The following is a 20,519-nucleotide window of genomic DNA, read 5'->3' on the forward strand; positions in this document are numbered from 1 at the left end:
TGGGAAGGTTTTCGGTGTATCCTGATTGAGGTATGACGTATAATTCGAATGGTGTAGGGCCTACCATGCCTCGATCATGTCAATATGCCTGTGGTAAACCCCTAACCTTTATCATGTTAAAACCCTAAACTTTATCGTGTTAAAATAACCCAACAAGACAGACATGAAGCAATATCCGGCAAAATATATAACAAGTTAATCTGACAAACATAAAAGCAAGAATATTACATCAACATGACAACAACAAAATACATCATAGTAAACCCGAATCACTTCATCGTGCTTACTGTTCTTTGATTCAGAGAAATCAGTTCATTTGGCGTTCATACACATGGCAGGAGCACTACGTGACACTACTGAGACCGTTGTTTTTGTCCTAGAATAACTTAGACACTCCCGCTAAGCACGCGCATGGAACATCAAGGAAAACAGTCTGTTTTGGTAAACAAACGGGCGCGCTGCAGTCAGTGCGTGCGTAAAAACGATCCACACTGATCGATTTCTTGGGTTTAGAATATCCGCAACTTACTATATGAACCATCCGGTGCAATTAGAAGTGTGTACAACGATGACATCTTAATGGCAATATGCACAGGATATCACATGGCTATTTTTTGCTTCACTTTGTCAAATTCTCGTCTCCGAACTAAATATAATTCAGACTTCCGGTTTTAGCAGCTACTATTTATATTACGACTTATGTTATTTAATGCAAATATTAAACACAATAAGTATTATCACTGGGACATTTGTTTAAACTTATATTACACTTATAAACACTGATGACTTAATATATAAGATAGGTTAGTTTCCTGAGTTTGTGTTCTGAAAAATACATATTACAATTTCTATTTTAGATTGAAATAGAAACAGTGTTCATATATCGTAGTTGAGGTAAATTTATTTTGTGACAACCGGTGTAACATTCATTTATGTCTCCTATGAGAATATGACTTGAGCGACAATGTTTGCATTATAAAATATTGAATACGAATGAGTGAGTGAATGTTGTTCAGCGCCGCTGCAGGCAATATTCCATCTAGTGTGGATCTTGTAAACCATGCAGTGACTGAAAGCACGAGTAACGATCTATGCAGCTGCGGCAACCGTACGTAGGATCCCTATATTTACGATTTTGATTTTGACTTGTGAGGCTCTCCTTAATTTTAATTTTGATATATTTATGTCGCTACGACGACAAGTCAATATCTAAAGCGTTTATAGGGAGCACAGATATATAGCAGCTACGTACGGGGAATGCAGAAGCATGCTGTCAGTTCTACAGTGAACAATGTTGCACTCTTCTAACAGCTAGATGGATTCGTATAGATCTCCAGATTGTGTCATGAACGGTGAAAAATCGATAAAATACTTATCCTCAAGTTTATTTGTGAAAATCTTGTACCAGCTGTACACTGATACGACGCAAGGGTTCTTAAACTGGATGCCAAGATAAACTGATAAATGATATGTCGGATTTATAGAGTAGGGGGTTGGCACCCTCTCAAGTCTGAACCAGACAATCCAGTGATTGACACCATGAGCACCGATCTACGCAATTGGGATACGATGACATGCATCATCAAAGTCAGCGAGTCTGACCACCCGATCCTGTAAGTCGCCTCGTACGACAAGCATGGGTTGTTGGAAACCATTTTTAGCCCGTATCTTCACGGGGAAGAGAGGCCAATGATTGATATCATGAGCAATGTACCACACTTAAGTGCTATTTCACGATATCCTGCACAATAATCGGACTTCGACGAGACAAACCCGTGATTAATAATGAGAAGACAATTTCAGCGGCGGCTCCAAGGGTGCTCCAACACACCATCCCCGACCTCACGTAACTGTTCAGACGCCATAACACATTGCTAGCAAGAATGGAAAGATGGCATCATACTTCTTTATCGTTACCAACGGTGAGGACACCCACAGGACATGTACTATACTAGCCTAGTGGTTAAAGCGTTCGCTCTTCACGCCGAAGACCCGGGTTCGATTCCCGACATGGGTACAATGTGTGAAGCCCATTTCTGGTGTCCCCCGCCGTGATATTGCTGGAATATTGCTAAAAGCGGCGTAAAATATACTCACTCACTCATTCACTTGTCTGACATGGGCCCTCTATGTGAAAATGTCAAATATCCCAGAGGTACGCCCGCACAGCACAATGTTAAGATGCCCCATTGTTTTTGAAAGTGTTGGTCTTTTTTTACATTTAAGGGCTAAAAGCACAAGGCCCCACACTAGAATTATCCCTGGTATATAATATTGCTGTTATGTGCTTGTTTCCGGTTGAATTATCGGTTGTCGTGGTGAAAAATGCCATCAGGCTATGACGTTAGTGGGCTAGTAAATTATTTCAGAAACATGCAGATGTTACATGTTATTACCGATCAACGTAACGTCAGCTGTAACAATTTCACGTGCCACTAGGGAATATGTCACACATGCAGGTTTTGCGAGAGTCAGGCTGTGGTTGTTTATGATGCAGACAGATGTGTAAGAGACACCCCATTTATGGACTACTGAGCAAGGTGACGCTATGTTGTATATTCTCCACGAAGAGCCGCAACTTGGTGTAAATCCTACTGACCTTTTACCTGGGTAATAACGAGTCTATATTCATGGACCATTTGTAGTTGTAATAGCAGTAGTGCTACGAGTAATAATGAGTGTATATTCATGGACCATTTGTAGTTGTAATAGAAGTAGTGCTTCGAGTTATAACGTGTGTATATTCTTTGGTCATTTGTAGTTGTAATAGCAGTAGTGCTTCGAGTTATAACGAGTATATATTCTTGGATCATTTGTAGTTGTAATAGCAGTAGTGCTTCGAGTAATAACGAGTGTATATTCATAGACCATTTGTAGTTGTAATAGCAGTAGTGTTTCGAGTAATAATGAGTGTATATTCATGGACCATTTGTAGTTGTAATAGCAGTAGTGCTTCGAGTAATAACGAGTGTATATTCATGGACCATTTGTAGTTGTAATAGCAGTAGTGCTTCGAGTTATAACGAATGTATATTCTTGGATCATTTGTAGTTGTAATAGCAGTAGTGCTTCGAGTAATAATGAGTGTATATTCATGGACCATTTGTAGTTGTAATAGCAGTAGTGCTTCGAGTAATAACGAGTGTATATTCATGGACCATTTGTAGTTGTAATAGCAGTAGTGCTTCGAGTTATAACGAATGTATATTCTTGGATCATTTGTAGTTGTAATAGCAGTAGTGCTTCGAGTAATAATGAGTGTATATTCATGGACCATTTGTAGTTGTAATAGCAGTAGTGCTTCGAGTTATAATGAGTGTATATTCTTGGACCATTTGTAGTTGTAATAGCAGTAGTGTTTCGAGTAATAATGAGTGTATATTCATGGACCATTTGTAGTTGTAATAGCAGTAGTGCTTCGAGTAATAATGAGTGTATATTCTTGGATCATTTGTAGTTGTAATAGCAGTAGTGCTTCGAGTTATAACGAGTATATATTCATGGGTCATTTGTAGTTGTAATAGCAGTAGTGCTTCGAGTAATAACGAGTGTATATTCTTGGATCATTTGTAGTTGTAATAGCAGTAGTGCTTCGAGTTATAACGAGTATATATTCTTTGACCATTTGTAGTTGTAATAGCAGTAGTGCTTCGAGTAATAATGAGTGTATATTCATGGACCATTTGTAGTTGTAATAGCAGTAGTGCTTCGAGTTATAACGAGTGTATATTCATGGACCATTTGTAGTTGTAATAGCAGTAGTGCTTCGAGTTATAACGAGTGTATATTCATGGACCATTTGTAGTTGTAATAGCAGTAGTGCTACGAGTAATAACGAGTGTATATTCATGGACCATTTGTTGTTGTAATAGCAGTAGTGCTTCGAGTAATAACGAGTGTATATTCATGGACCATTTGTAGTTGTAATAGCAGTAGTGCTTCGAGTTATAACGAATGTATATTCTTGGATCATTTGTAGTTGTAATAGCAGTAGTGCTTCGAGTTATAACGAGTGTATATTCTTGGATCATTTGTAGTTGTAATAGCAGTAGTGCTTCGAGTTATAATGAGTGTATATTCTTGGATCATTTGTAGTTGTAATAGAAGTAGTGCTTCGAGTTATAACGAGTGTATATTCTTGGATCATTTGTAGTTGTAATAGCAGTAGTGCTTCGAGTAATAATGGGTGTATATTCATGGACCATTTGTAGTTGTAATAGCAGTAGTGCTTCGAGTAATAACGAGTGTATATTCATAGACCATTTGTAGTTGTAATAGCAGTAGTGCTTCGAGTTATAACGAGTGTATATTCATGGACCATTTGTAGTTGTAATAGCAGTAGTGCTTCGAGTAATAATGAGTGTATATTCTTGGGTCATTTGTAGTTGTAATAGCAGTAGTGCTTCGAGTAATAACGAGTATATATTCTTGGATCATTTGTAGTTGTAATAGCAGTAGTGCTTCGAGTAATGATGAGTGTATATTCTTGGGCCATTTGTAGTTGTAATAGCAGTAGTGCTTCGAGTAATAACGAGTATATATTCTTGGATCATTTGTAGTTGTAATAGCAGTAGTGCTTCGAGTAATAATGAGTGTATATTCTTGGGCCATTTGTAGTTGTAATAGCATTAGTGCTTCGAGAAATAACGCACAGGAGCAGTCGTACTGGCAGGTTTGATTGTTGTATATAAGATAGCTACGTGATAAATTGTAAACAACAATGAAAAAGGAAGCGCGGTTTATTTCACGATCAAACATTTTCTATCAGGACGTCATTTCTGGACATTCGAGCATGCGCTCGCAACTTGATGACGTCGTAAATTGGACGACGTTATCCTTGAGAGGGAAGTGTCAAGCGAGTTGTTCCCCATAGATGTAGCTGGACAACACTGATGAATGCAATGGCCGAACGATCGCACCCAAAAGTGGGAGAGATATGATAATCGGTATTTGGAGGAAAGGTTTCAGATAATCGACGTGAAAATTGTGAAAATATCGGAGAAATACCAAACGTAAGCCGCCTGTTCATGAAACAGACTTGTCCGACAATGCCGAGGTCGGATTGTATTCAGATAGTCATCATTATTTAAAGAGGGGTAAAGGAAAAGTAAATCAAGGCATGCAATTGTATTAAGATCCTTAAAGAGGCTGTACAAAATGTTGATATATCAAATAGGAAATAAACGACCCGTGGTCGTTGTTTATCGTACAATAAAACACTGAAGGGAGAGTTATTTCTTAATTAACGCCGCACATCAACAATATGCTAGCTATGTGGCGGTGGTTTCCAAATGAGCGACTCTGGGCCACGCAATCTCGTGCAGCGATCAACGTATGGTCATTACTGCACGGGGGGCGATCGGGTGGCCCAGTGGTTAAAGCAATCGCTCGTCACGCCCGGGTTCGATTCCCGACATGGGTACAATGTGTGAAGCCCATTTCTGGTGTCCCCCGCCGTGATATTGCTGGAATATTGCTAAAAGCGGCATAAAACCATACTCTCTCACTCATTACTGCACGGAACGTAGTCTGTACAGACCCGTGACGTAGTGACGACGTCACCCACCCCGTCCGGGTACAGTGTCTGGCAGTCAACCAAGACCACCCGATCCGTTAAATCGCTTTATTCGTGGGGTTAATAGCACAAAACTGGATAAAAACTATAGACAATATCACCCATTAGGGCAGAAAGATGTGCATATATAGACAATAACCTTCCGATATTTAGACATGTGTGTGTTTTGCCCCAATGCTGATTGGTCAGTTGATGCGACATGACACCACAAGGCTTCACTGTTGAAAACAATAGCATATGACGTCATTTACTACACACGACGTCACAAAATGATAACATCACTTCTTAACTATAGATTGACATCACAGAAGTTTCTCGACAGGGTTGGTATTTCGTATGTCTTTCTTCAATTTTTATTGAATATATATAGACCAAGTTTAAAATTTGAAAAGGAAAGTAGGCCTACGATAACGAAGTTATAGCTCCAGAATCTCTGTAAGGAAACTAAATGTGAAAAGGTGTAAACCTAATTCTAACATTATTTCACGGGAAGTTTCGTAATGAAGCACCGGGCAAATCAACATGGCTGCGTATTGTGTGCACTTCTGAAAAAGAAGTCTTTGCACCAGCGAATATTTACGTTTTGCCCTTTAACAATAGATTTTAGACCACAGTGGTGGTCCCCAATATGGACCCTAATTGGAATACAGGTAATGATAGTGCATGCTTGTTTTCACGTACTTGTGACATGATGTGAATTCGCTCCCAACATTCTGTCTAGCGACAACTCCGAAGCACGAGACACCTAGTTGTGAGTTAGGCTTGTTCAATAAAGAGTGAGAGGTTAGCAACAGGAAGTAACTGGATAAAAATTGCACAACTTGCTTCAACATACATTGGATTAATTCGTTAAGAGAAGTGAGATAGCTAACCCACACCCTAACTCAAACCGCGGGGACCGTAAAGGAGTGCCTAACCCAAACAATAGTAAATGGGTGTTTGACTGGCAAGGGCCGTGCCCAAACCTGAGGTTTGTCAAGAAGTTTTTGATCGTAAAGCGGTACCTAACCCTAACGATCGTAAGTGGTTGCTTGATTGGAAAGGCCAGTACACATGCATTATACGGGAGGCCCAACCTGCCATTTGTTTGATGTCACTGATAAAGTATTTTGTATCTACTTTGGTAATTAAACATTTCATTGACTTACGAAAGCATTTAATTAAAACCCCCTGTTATCTTAGCGAGGTGACAAAAATGGCATCTGAAAAACATAGAACATAGGGCATCCAAGGGCTATGCATATAGTTGGGGAGTAACCTACCCTATCTATCCTACCTACAACAAACAATCAAACAAACTTTCAAATGTCGTCATATAGCTGGAATATTGCTGAGTGCGGCGTTAAACAACAAACCAACCAACCAATCAAGTGTCATGTTGGTGTGGAAATACAGCCTTTACTGTGTGACTGTACTTTATCATGTTTGGTAGCTATGTAACCATGGTAACACAACCTGTTTTGTTGCAGCCAACTATGCGTACGGCCCGGGGTATGTGGCCAACTTCCAGTATGATCCTGCACAGATGGCCTACATGCAACAGCAGGGGTACGACATGACGGGGCAGTATGCTGCGGCACCATACACCGAGCAGTACAGCACCGGTCAATATGCCGCAGGCCAGTACGACGCCTACGGTAACATACAGCAGTATGAAACCTACCAAGGCTATGGCAACCCTCAGGTTAACAATATGTACATGTCCTTCAACACTCAAACTCCTGGGACTTTCCCAGCGAAGCCTGATGAGAACACAGGAACGATTGCCTCATATTCCACTGCCCAAACTGATGCCCCAGGCTGCTACCCAGGGCTGAATGCCAATAAGGCTGCCACCGAAACAGCCCTGGTTGCAACAGCCTCCAAAAAAACTGAAGAATCGCCTCCCCCACCCCCTCCAGCAGGGTCCCCACCCCCGCCCCCACCTCCCCCTCAAGGAGACTCAACTCCCCCTCCTCCCCCTCCCAAACCAAGAGCCAAACCTAGTATGCACAAAGTCTCCATCAACATTTCGTCGTCGTTCTCGAAAGCTCTGACATCTCAAATCCAGTCGGGTCCTTCAGGATCATTGCCATTAGCTTCTAAAACAAATGTAAAACCCCAAATTAAAAAGGCCCCTCCATCTAAAGATCCTGGACCATCTAAAGTTGCTGGAACATCTAAAAATCCTGGGGCATCTAAAGTTGCTGGATCATCTAAAAATCCTGTGGCATCTAAAGTGGTTGGACCACCTATTGTGGCCGGATCATCTAAAGTTGCCGGACCACCTAATGTGGCCGGATCATCTAAAGTTGCCGGACCACCTAATGTGTCTGGATCATCTATAGTGGCTGGTCCACCTGATGTGTCTGGATCATCTATAGTGGCTGGACCACCTGATGTGTCTGGATCATCTATAGTGGCTGGTCCACCTGATGTGTCTGGATCATCTAAAGTGGCTGGACCACCTAAAGATCCTGGACCATCTAATATGGCTGAATCATTGAAAGTAGTTGAAGAATCTAAAGTGACTGAACCATTTAACGTGGCCGAACCACCAAAGGAAGCTGGACCATCGACAGTGACTGAACCATCTATAGTGTCTGAACCGTCTAAAGTGGTTGGACCTTCGAAAGTGGTTGAACCACCTAAGGCGACTTTGCCATCAAGAATGATCATACCCTCTAAAAAGTCAATACCTGGTAAGAAGATTGTACCCGCTAAAAATCCGGTACAAGAGGAGGGAGAAGAAAGTGAAGAGGAAGAGGAAGAAGAGCAGCCTTTGAAGAGAGGACAGAGTAGAAAACTGACATTCCAAGAAAAACGTATGAGTTCACTCTCTGCACTCCTCTGTCATTTCGAAGGCGCAAGCAGCCAACCTCAACAGGAACCAGAAGAAGAGGAGGAGGAAGAAGGTGAGGAGGAAGAAGAAGAAGAAGCAGAAGCCCCAAAGCCCCAAAATAAAAATGTTGTGACATTTGAAGAAAAACGAGCTAGTTCTTTGGCTGCCTTTCTTGGCATGGTTCAAGAAACAGAAGGTATGGAGCCGACAGCCATGACAACAGGTCCCCCGGTAAAAAAATATCCCAAGCCCTCTAAGGGTCCCGAAGTCGTTCCAGATATGACCCCGCCACCCTTTATGATGTGTCCTGTAAGTTCTGGTAAAGGAATTGGGGATTCTTCAAACCCCATTGCTCTATCAACACAGGCCATGCAATCGTTTCAGCAGAAGAAGGTCAAACAAGTTAAGGAAAACCTAGTTGAAAAAGAAAAGCAGACCAACACTCAGTGGAACTGGTTAGGAATCCGCAATGCACATGGAAAGAAGATGGACGCTGCCCACGTGACGGGACAAGGGGGCGGCAACCCGCATGGTTACGGCTCCCAAGTCCCTGGTCTCACAGCCAGTGGGAAAGACAAGAGTGAATTTAATTTCTTTTATAAAGTTCCCAAAGAAGCTTATTCCTGCCCCGAAGATCTACGTGGCGTTTCCAAAAAGAAAGCTGTTCGTTTGGAAACGTTGGTGAGATTGCGTTACTGTAAGCTGTGCAGCATTGTGTTTCCGAATACGTTTTCCGCTAAGCAGCATTACGAGGGGAAGAAGCATTATATCAAGCTGCGGACGTACATCCTGAGCAGCGAACGCAAGGATGAGGATGGGAATCCCATGTGTTGTAAAGTGTGCAATGTGATATACTCAGATGAACACCATAAGGAGGTGCATGTCAATGGAAAGCCTCATGCCAAGAGAGTGCTGACTCTCAAGCAGAAAGGCATCATTCCATTCGATGCTCCGATTAATGACCCCATGGTGAAGGGACCGGCGTTCAAGGACGAGAGTGATGACGAAGATGAGATTACACTGGGGGATGCTCAGGTAAGCTACGATTGTGGTTCAGTGCACATGACACAGTTATCACGGACCTACCATTCGGTGTCTGAAACTCGGGGGAGAAAGCTGATAGCCTTAAAGGTCAGCACATATCAACAAATGTAGGCCCAGTGAAAAAAAATGTAGGCCCATTGGAAATAAATGTAGGCCCAGTGAAAAAAAAAAGTAGGCCCAGTGGAAATAAATGTAGGCCCAGTGGAAATATATGTAGGCCCAAACATTTTAGCTGAAACAGGGACACATACTCTTGCAATATAAATAACAAAACACAACCATTTAACCAGAAGCTTTTACTGTCATCACACTGAGGCCTCAGAGACTGGGTGGTGATAGGTGAAGAGTACATTTTTCAGGAAATTATCAGCTTGTAAAATATCTTTGCGATTACATGTCAAACACCATTTGAAAGGTCTAAAGCTACTGTTTATAAATATGAAAGTTATGATTATCACATTACTTAAATAAACTGTTGGTCATAAGCATGATAAGGGCCTGCTGAAATTTACACATCTTAAACATTATCATGATTATTTCATGTTTTTTAAATCTTAAAATGTTCACTAATTTTGGGAAAAAACAATAGAGTGATAAATAAATGAGTAAAAAAATATTGGTTACCCAATGAAAAATGTAATAACCCAATTAAAATAGAAACCCTAGAGTAAAAACTGAATTGCTCAAAAAGTTATCTGGAGCTCTGTATACATGTTCCTTCTCCATGTTCTCCCTGACGCGAGATCTGCGCTGGGCCTACAGGCAGGTGCTTGTTTCAAACACTGGGTTTGTGCGTTGTGCTCAAGAGCTCCCTATACACACTATACACGTTCCTTCTCCCTGACGCGAGATCTGCGCTGGGCCTACAGGCAGGTGCTTGTTTCAAACACTGGGTTTGTGCGTTGTGCTCAAGAGCTCCCTATACACACTATACACGTTCCTTCTCCCTGATGCGAGATCTGCGCTGGGCCTACAGGCAGGTGCTTGTTTCAAACACTGGGTTTGTGCGTTGTGCTCAAGAGCTCCCTATACACACTATACACGTTCCTTCTCCCTGATGCGAGATCTGCGCTGGGCCTACAGGCAGGTGCTTGTTTCAAACACTGGGTTTGTGCGTTGTGCTCAAGAGCTCCCTATACACACTATACACGTTCCTTCTCCCTGATGCGAGATCTGCGCTGGGCCTACAGGCAGGTGCTTGTTTCAAACACTGGGTTTGTGCGTTGTGCTCAAGAGCTCCCTATACACACTACACACGTTCCTTCTCCCTGACGCGAGATCTGCGCTGGGCCTACAGGCAGGTGCTTGTTTCAAACACTGGGTTTGTGCGTTGTGCTCAAGAGCTCCCTATACACACTATACACGTTCCTTCTCCCTGATGCCTACAGGCAGGTGCTTGTTTCAAACACTGGGTTTGTGGGTTGTGCTCAAGATCTCCCTATACACACTATACACGTTCCTTCTCCTCAGGCGTGGGACATGACGACCATCAACTCCACGGAACGGATGTGCCCGATCTGCAAGGTTGGCTTTTCGTCAGTGTACTCCGCCCTCCAGCATTACCACGGCAAGCTGCACGACAAGCGGCTCAGCGGCGCCGCCACACAACGCAAACTGACCGTTGATGACATCATCATACTGGGGTAGGTACAGAAAGTGCTTAGGGCGGTTGGGTAGCCTAGTGTTTGAAGTGTTCGCTCGTCACCCCGAAGACCTGGGTACAATGTGTGAAGCCCATTTCTGGTCCCACCACCGTGATATTGCTGGAATGTTGCAAAAAGCAGCGTAAAACCAGACTCATTCACAGCAAGCTTTTGACCAGTCCCCAGTCCGCAGTCCGCAGCAAATGTCATTCCCAATTCATGACACAATGTATTAATATATAACTAATACCGTATTCGACGTAATAAGCGCCCAGGGCGCTCTCAAAATTAGAAATAGGGGGCTATTATTAGAATATTATTTTGGTAAAAAAACAGAGTAGAAAGATAGTAAATTTCGTGGTTTATGCTGACAGTTTTAAATTTTGACATACGACAGATATATTTTTCCAGAATTTATTTGCCCATAATTAAGGGTGAATATTACACACAAGTGCGTATTATACACGAATAAATAAGTCTTGTATACATTGAGTATTCGGAAGGGGTGCTGATTGGGATTGTTCACTAGCCGCTTATTAGAGCGGGGCACTTATTATGTCGAATACGGTAACTAATTTTATGTCTCGGTAGAAAGTGTATTCATTTATATCAAGGCCAATAAATCGGAATAGGTTTTAATGCTTTGTTTTATATTTAATGCAATCTCAAATTACCCCTGAATTTAAAAAAAATACAAAGTTTTAAGAAATCCCTATTTTGAACAAAATAATGATTTTTTTCTCAATTTGCCTGCCATGGCCACTTCGTTATAAATCCTAGATAAGTCCTTGGTTTAGTGGACATGCACATATTTAAAAGGGCACATCAGAGACTTCTTGTTGTGTGTCCTTCTGCTCCGTATCGGTGGATCAATGGTCGTGTTTTTTGCAATCACCTCCGTGGTCTACATGGTCTAGGTGACATGCACATATTTAAGAGAGCAGGTGATATCGACAGTGAGAATGATTTATTTCAACTTTCTTTTTGTTGTAGTTTTCTTATATGTATGTTTTAGTCACATGTTAAGTATTTGGGCATCATTCATGTGTAAAATTTGATAGAAAAGCTTGAAATTAATTAACATTAGTGTATTGATTGATAAGAAAGGCAAATTCTGTGATTTTTCTGTAGGAAGTTTCATTTTCTGCAAATTGCAGAATTCCTCTTGGACTGGGTAATGATCGTTATTTTCCACTTCCAGAGCTGATGAGGTGAAGTATGAATGCATTGTGTGCAGTGTAAGCCTCAACTCACGGGAGAGCCTCAACGAACACATCTGTGGCTACAAACATCAGACCAAACTCAAGTCTCGCCAAGTCTTTGCAAAAGCGGCAGGAAAACCTGGCACGAGAGGGGGGATGAGAGGTGGGGGGAGAGGTGGGGGCGTGAGTGGCCGAGGTGGTGGACAGAAAACTTCTGCTTACCTTTCCCGAGGAAAGGCAGGAATCATCCAGCCACGCCCTGCAGACAGGGGGCAAGGGGGGCGGGGAAGGGGCAACTATGGCCATCAGGCAGTATACCAAACAGGCCACCATGGTGGGTACCAGGCGGGAAATCAAGCTGGCTACCAGGGTGGGTACCAGGCACAAAATCAGGGTGGGTTCCTGGTTGCAAACCAGGGTGGGTACCAGGCAGGAAGTCAGGGTGGATACCAGGGTGGGTACCAGGCAGGACAGCAGGGCGGTGCTGATGGGTCCTACAGTGGTGGCTATCAAGGCTACGATGGCGGCCTTCAGATTGGTCAAGCACAGAGTGCTGGAAATGCTGTAAATAAAGGTATGTTAAGTAAAATTGTCTTTGTTCAAATAAGAATTGACTTCAATAATCGTTTTGTATTTAGGCTTAAATAGGAAGTAGAATTGGTTCTCAGGCAGTGACTTTTGAAATTATAGTGCTGGCTTATTCAAACTAGTATGTAACCAAATAAGCAGTTGTGTACCATCAACCTGGGAAACGGCCTCCCTACATAAACAAGCATACAAACTCATATTGCCGCCATGACCATAACACGAGATGTGCAGTAAAGCAGTGCACATGTAAAGGAAAGTAATTGCTTGCTATATTGATTTTAAGTATTAGGATTTTTATATTTTTTTAAAAGTGGAAATAAAAACGAAACGTGCGGCACTTTATGATGATGCGGGCTGTGCTTGAGAACAAAGACTATTATTTTTTTTTAGCCTTATGGAGGTTTTGGAGTGTGCACACTCGTTAAGTGTATAACTCCATAAACGGAAAACATATTCAAGTCAACTCTTAGTTAATACATCAACAGACTGCTTATTGAGTCTTTAACACAAAAATAATGATGTCAGTGATGTCATTCAGTGCGATCATGCATCACAAGCCACGCCCATTCTATTATCAACCAATCAGGAAACAGTAGTCTGTTAGTAGCCAAGGCCTAATTTATTTCTAGTGTATGGACACATCAGCAAAAAAATAATTGCTTGGTTACTGTCAATTGTTTCACATTACTGTGCAATATTCTCTCTCTCTCTCTCTTTTCTATCTCTCTCTCTCTCTCTCTCTCTCTCTCTCTCTCTCTCTCTATTTCTTTCTCTCTTTCAAATTTCTAATTGCCACATAATGTCTCTTTTGTCTCCATTTGTCTCTTTTAAACTCATTGCACTCATGCACTCTCAGATATTCATTAGAGGACATGTTATCATCGGTCTAATGTATGGATGGGTATTGGAGGTTTAAAGTGTATCACAATATTTTGCGATGCAGAAGGCCGTATTGCAATACGTATCACGATATATATTGTATAATTCTAAATTTCGAATTCTGAAGCAATCTGAAACATTAAGGTGTGAATTGAAGTTCATAAATGGTTGGTTGTTTGTTTGTTTTATTGTTTAATGCCTCACTCAGCAATATTCCAGCTATATGAAGGCGGTCTGTAAATAATCGAGTCTGGACCAGACAATCCAGTGATTGACATCATGAGCATCGATCCACGCAATTGGGATCGATGACATGCATCAACCAAGTCAGCAAGTCTGACCACCCGATCCCGTTAGTCACCATTTATGACAAGCATAGTCGCCTTTTACGGCAAGCATGAAGACCTATTCTACCCCGGAATCTTCACGGATCGTTCATAAATGGAACAAAACAAGATGCTGGTACATCATAATATATACATATTCAATAAATACGCAGCCATCATGCTCGCTCCTGGGCAGTGAAGGCATTTAGCAAGCAATGTTCCAGCTATATGATGGCAGTCTGTAAATAATCAAGTCTGGACCAGACAATCCAGTGATTGACATCATGAGCATGGAAAAAATGAACCTTAATTTACCGATATGCCAACAATACCGCACACCCTTAGTCAAATGTCTTCTGATTGGTTGTAGGTGTGAAGCGCCCCTGGGGTCAGAGCCAGCCACAGAACCCGGCAAGCACCTGCAACCCATACACACAGTTCGTCCAGTTCCAACCAGCCAGCAAAAAGTTCCAGACTCAGGATGGGCTCATTGTGACAGGGCCTCAGGGCCAGGCCTTCATGGACCTGGGGTACTGAGGGCCTTCATGGACCTGGGGTACTGAGGGCCTTCATGGACCTGGGGTACTGAGGACCTTCATGGACCTGGGGTACTGAGGGCCTTCATTGACCTGGGCTACTGGACCTTCATGGACCTGGGGTACTGAGGACCTTCATGGACCTGGGGTACTGAGGACCTTCATGGACCTGGGGTACTGAGGGCCTTCATGGACCTGGGGTACTGAGGACCTTCATGGACCGGGGGCACTGAGGGCCATGGACCTGGGGTACTGAGGGCCTTCATTGACCTGGGGTACTGAGGGCCTTCATGGACCTGGGGTACTGAGGACCTTCAGGGACCTGGGGTACTGAGGGCCTTCATGGACCTGGGGTACTGAGGACCTTCAGGGACCTGGGGTACTGAGGGCCTTCATGGACCTGGGGTACTGAGGGCCTTCATGGACCTGGGCTACTGGACCTTCAGGGACCTGGGGTACTGAGGGCCTTCATGGACCGGGGGTACTGAGGGCCTTCATGGACCTGGGGTACTGAGGACCTTCATGGACCTGGGGTACTGAGGGCCTTCATGGACCGGGGGTACTGAGGACCTTCAGGGACCTGGGGTACTGAGGACCTTCATTGACCTGGGGTACTGGACCTTCAGGGACCAGGGGTACCGAGGACCTTCATGGCCCTGGGGTATGGATGGCTTTCCTTGTGCATAAGGGAATTTGAAAACATGGACGAATGCCCTTTGAATGTGAAGTCTTTCTCTTTGAAACAAAGATTGTGAAATATGATCTTCAAACAATGTTTAATGTGAGAATGTTCCTTTTGTGGAATAATCCATATGGGATTCATCAACATGCCGTTGAAAATGTTGTAAATATCTACAACATGCAAAATGGTGGGCACAATGGCTACTGTGTCGGATGCTACACGGGTTGATGACCTGGGATTAAGGTGTGTGTACCCACAGTGTGTCAAAACTATTCCTCTGCTCCAGGCAATTATTGCGGCCCTCGGGTAGAAAAGCCCTCTCTCTTTAGTCCCTGACAAGTAGTTTGTTACTTGTTAGAAATCCAAATAATAAATGGGGTAACCATGGTAACATAAGGCTAAGATGACATCTACAAACTGTCAGATTTATTGGATTTGGTACCAATCTGATCTTGAAGACATCTTGTATCACAGGGGGCACGGGTGGCCCAGTCGTCTAAAGCACCGTGATTCGCTGTGCGGAGTTGCGTCCCTTGGACACGCCAGAAACCTATGATTGTGGGTTCGAATCCCGGTTCGTCCCAATTATGTTTCTAGGTTTGTCAGCACCATACTCGTGCTCATGGGTTTCACCGAAGTGGTAAACATCTGAGACCTGCATCACTTCGGGCTTTCCTCCCACATTAAGCTGACACGCCGCGATATAACTGGAATACTGTTAAAAGCAGCGTTTAACCCAACTCACTCACTCTTGTATCACATTAGAAATTAAACTATGGGGAACTATCGTGTTTATCAGCATGATAAGGTTTGTTATGATCATTTCAAGACAGATATGTGTGACTTTCACCCTCAATTAAGAGGCTTGTGTGCAGCATACTTGAGACAGACAAAACAAAGCTGGTGGTTGAAGTATGTCTCATCACGCCGTGTTTGATTCCGCACATAGGTACAATGTGTGAAGCCCATTTCTGGTGTCCCCTGCTGTGATATTGCTGGAATATTGCTAAACATGCATAAAGCGGCGTAAAACCATACTCACTCACCTCGGAGACACTATTCTTGTCGACACGTTTGTACATTGTTCACACATTCAAGTTTTACGTTTTGTTTGCTGATGTTGTTATTGTATATCTGTTTTCACACAGTTTTCTAAACAGTTATTTGATGTCATCCCAGTATTTGTTGTTTTGAAGAAAATATTTATTTCTCAGGTCTAGAAAATGTGTGCATATTTTCCCTTGAGTATTTAAAAAAATATATGGAATATATTTCTGGTCATGATCAACTATGTTTGAAAGGAAAATGTCATTAAGAAGCTAATTGCTTCCAAAGCTAACATTGGAAATATAATTTGTGAGCAGGGATCCGAGAATTCTTTGCCAATATGGACATTTGTGTATTGGTCACGCCCACCTCATATTTGACAGTTCCTGATGGACTTTCATGTACGGATAAAATGGAACAAGGGTCACTTTCTTAACATATACCATACTTTGTTGAGTATAGTGCACACTTTCTTTTCCTTTTTTCACACCACAGTGAGTTTTGATGTTTTTTCCCCCCGACACAAACTGAAGACCATACTACAAAATAGGAAGGTGTGAAAATGTTACTTGGTGAAACAGTATTTCTATTGTTTGTTTGTTTGTTGTTTAACGCCGCACTCAGCAATATTCCAGCTATGTGACGGCGGTCTGTAAATAATCAAGTCTGGAAGGGACAATCCAGTGATTAATATCATGAGCATCGATCCACGCAATTGGGATACGATGACATGCATCAACCAAGTCAGCGAGCCTGACCACTCGATCCCGTCAGTCACCTCTTCCGACAAGCATAGTCACTTGAAGACCTTTTCTACCCCGGATCTTCACGGGCAGTATTTCTATTGCACCGGTCTTCTGTCTCTATGAATTTTACCGTTTTGAAAGAGTAAAGAGAGCTTTTTGTCAAGTGATTATGGTTTTCAGTCTCACACCTCCATGTACTGTGCAGTCTCTGATACTGTTTGTGTTTGAGTTCAGTGAATACTTGGAAAGGAGGTAATTGTCAAATATTTTGGAAATATTCACCGATTTGTTCCTCTAATGAAATTGTTTACTTCTTGCTATTTTTGCCCCTGATGAATATTTATTTAGACAATGTACTGTTGTCAGACATGCATTTGTGTGTCAATAAATACAGATGAATCACATCTTGTTTGTATTTTTACCTTTGGTTAACAAGTCGTCAACATCAGTACCCCACAGGTTCCTCCATCACTGTTTGTTTGTTGGTTTGTTGTTTATCGCCGCACTCAGCAATATTCCAGCAATATCACGGCAGTCTGTAAATAATCAAGTCGGGACCAGACAATCCAGTGATTGACATCATGAGCATTGATCTTTGAAATTGTGATACGATGACATGCATCAACCATGTCCGCAAGCCTGACCACCCGATCCCATTGGTCGCCTCTTACAACATACAATGTGGCCTTTTACGGCAAGCATGGGTTGCTGAAGACCTATTCTACCCTGGATCTTCTGGGTCTGCAAAACCTGTGAATGCATATGGCCGTTGTTGTGTAGGTGTGTTGTATGTTTCAGTAACCCAATGAACAAGCCTACCAAGGAGAACCAGCAGAAAGCAACCAAATTGTCGACTTTGTACACACTTTGAGTGAGTGAGTGAGTGAGTGAGCAAGCATGGTTTTACACCGTTTTTAGCAATGTTCCAGCAATATATGGCGGGGACACCAGAAATGGGCTTCACACATTGGACCATGTCGGGTATCATGACGAACGAACGCCTTAACCACAAGGCTACCCGACCGCCCCGTACACACTTTAAGTAGACATAGCTACAAGTGCAATCATTGTAAGACCTGCCACATTTTCAATGGAGACCGCAACAAACTGAATTAAATGTGTGCGCTCTCGTTTTATTGTGGTCTGCATGATTTACTGTGTTTGCTTCCAGGGAAAAGTGGCAGGTTTTAATCTTTACGATGTACATATATGAGGATTGATTTGTTTGGAATTTGTGTTGTTTCTATTTATGGTTTATTATGTACATTTTCCACATTTCGATTGCTCTCTGCTGGTTTTTATTGGTAGGCCTGAATAAAAGGAGGACATTTATGGATGTCAAAGGCGCTTTACTCCATGCATGAAATTTGTACAACGCATCAGCATGTTCCCGAGGCAAGTGAGTTAACTCACTATAAAAGTTAAGTTTCCACCCTTGCCGAACTAGGCTGGAACTAGTTATGGCAGGCCTAAAGTGATTTGATGCACTTTCTAAAGTAAGATCCATCTTTTGACAACATTACCACTGGTGGCTCTATGATCAAGGGAGGGGGAGGGGGAGCTGCTTGTACTAGTCCGGACTGATGCCGATTTATAGTGCTAGCCCACTGAGATACCATGCCACAGTTTAACATGAATACCACACTCAGACACAGTATACAACTCCGAGCCCACCAGTCCTTGTTTTAGCCCCTTAATGACAGGCGCTAGACAGGGTAACAACAAGTACCATCTTTCAACGTCTTTTGGTATGACACGGCCGGGGATTGAAACATGCACTTTCCACTCTCCGGGCAGACCACCACCAAGGGGACACAACTCGATTTGCAACTCCTGAGAACACGGAGTGAATTGGAGGTAGACAAAAGACAACTCTCCTGAAAATCAATCAGAAAACAAACGTCAAGCTACATGCAACTCAAAAGAAGCAAAGACAGACCAAACAAGTTCGCCTTGCTATGTTTATTTATTCAAGTAACATTTCCATGTGTATATAATACTGTTGATACACACTGCAAGATGCAGGTCACTAATGCTCACAATCCTGTATTGATAGTTCTGAGGATCATCCAATGGAAGTAGTACCTTCATACCTATCTTTCACCTCAACACACTTGGAACAGGTCCGTCCACCTTACTGACTTAAAAGTACAAAATACGGCTTGACTAATGACAGAAAGCTGAATTTAATCTCTTTCGGTGATTTTCAGAATCTTGCGTGGCTGTTTTTTTAGCAGGAAATTGTCTTGTATGATATACAAAGAACCCAAGAAATATATCCGTACACAAGGGTATTTTCTCTCAAATTCTCTCAAATTAAAATGAACAATTTGGAATCAATTTTTCAATCATTATCAACAAAACAAGTACTGTTTTGTCAGTTTACACATTTGCTCAGTTTAAACATAGCAGAGTAAGAAAACACCGGCCCAGGCTGAAAATCTGTTGAATGCAAGTCTGGGCATCATACACTGTCCATGCATGTGTAATATACACACACTGCATATAGAAAAGACTCTAATGCTGTGCCATATCGGCCCCCTAACACTGTGCCATATCGATGATTGTCGAATAACGCACAAGTTGTACAAAATTCACAGATTTGTTTCTCTTATGAAATTTTGGCTCCTTAAATAGTGAGACATTTGACCACTACACATAATTAACAAGATATAGGCGTAAAAATAAAACAAATACCACATCCTTCTCATGGCCAGTATTAGTGCTACCCCTCTAACGTACATGACCTAAGGCAAGATGTATGAAAATAACTTTACAAAGTGATTGTTGATTGTTTGCTACAGGATAAACATGAAGGTACGAGAACGAAAGGGTGGTCATTCAAAAGAGACTTCAGTGCATGTACTTACAATGCTACACAATGTCAGAAACCTACAGGAGATGTAGCACCATAGACTAAAAAAACTTAAATGTCAAATAGCAAAAAGACTTAGCACTATACAGTTTGAAATCCAATGTTTAATTATTCAACAGTAAGAGTGAAACAATTCCAGATATAATACAAAATATGAAAAACACATTCAATACAAAATATTCTAGGAATTAAGTCCATGACAGTTAGTTGAAAATAGTTGACCAACACATGACTCTTCGTGTGGACATACAGTATTCTCAGGTATAAATGGACAGTGATTGTAATGTATTTCCGTTTTCCCCAAACTGAGAGTTCACAACACTGATAACGTCGTCAAATATACAGAAGTGCATGCTGGGTAATGGCAATAGCATTTACGACATTGCTCAGTACGTCTGACTTTCTTCGATGATACACTCTCAGGTTTATGGTATTATCTGTTGCAACGAAAACCAGCCACTGAAGCAAAGAGCTAAGACCATAAAAATCTACTACTTGATGTCTTTATTGTTATAACTAACCAACAGCTTACATTTCCTCCTCCTACAGACAGAA

The 20,519-nt window shown here is 42.1% G+C and overlaps 2 protein-coding genes across 2 annotated transcripts in view; one reads left to right on the forward strand and one right to left on the reverse strand.

Moving 5' to 3' along the window:
• Positions 1 to 623, reverse strand: part of LOC139471325 (phosphatidylinositol 4,5-bisphosphate 3-kinase catalytic subunit alpha isoform-like) — a 44,225-nt gene extending 43,602 nt beyond the window's left edge. The window contains exon 1 of the mRNA XM_071253635.1: positions 530 to 623. The gene's annotated coding sequence lies outside the window, so the exon portion shown is untranslated. The remainder of the gene's footprint in view (positions 1 to 529) is intronic.
• Positions 624 to 6,091: 5,468 nt separating this feature from the next.
• On the forward strand, positions 6,092 to 14,970 carry LOC139471323 (uncharacterized). The gene is made up of 5 exons (XM_071253633.1): positions 6,092 to 6,225; positions 7,045 to 9,431; positions 10,911 to 11,083; positions 12,285 to 12,859; positions 14,449 to 14,970. The coding sequence occupies exons 1-5, from the start codon at positions 6,204 to 6,206 to the stop codon at positions 14,613 to 14,615; spliced, it is 3,324 nt and encodes a 1,107-aa protein (XP_071109734.1). The 5' UTR covers positions 6,092 to 6,203; the 3' UTR covers positions 14,616 to 14,970.
• The last annotated feature ends 5,549 nt before the right edge of the window (positions 14,971 to 20,519 follow it).

The sequence above is a fragment of the Haliotis cracherodii genome, unplaced genomic scaffold (assembly GCF_022045235.1).
Source record: "Haliotis cracherodii isolate W230 unplaced genomic scaffold, xgHalCrac1.p SCAF_22, whole genome shotgun sequence".
Lineage (NCBI taxonomy): Eukaryota > Metazoa > Mollusca > Gastropoda > Lepetellida > Haliotidae > Haliotis > Haliotis cracherodii.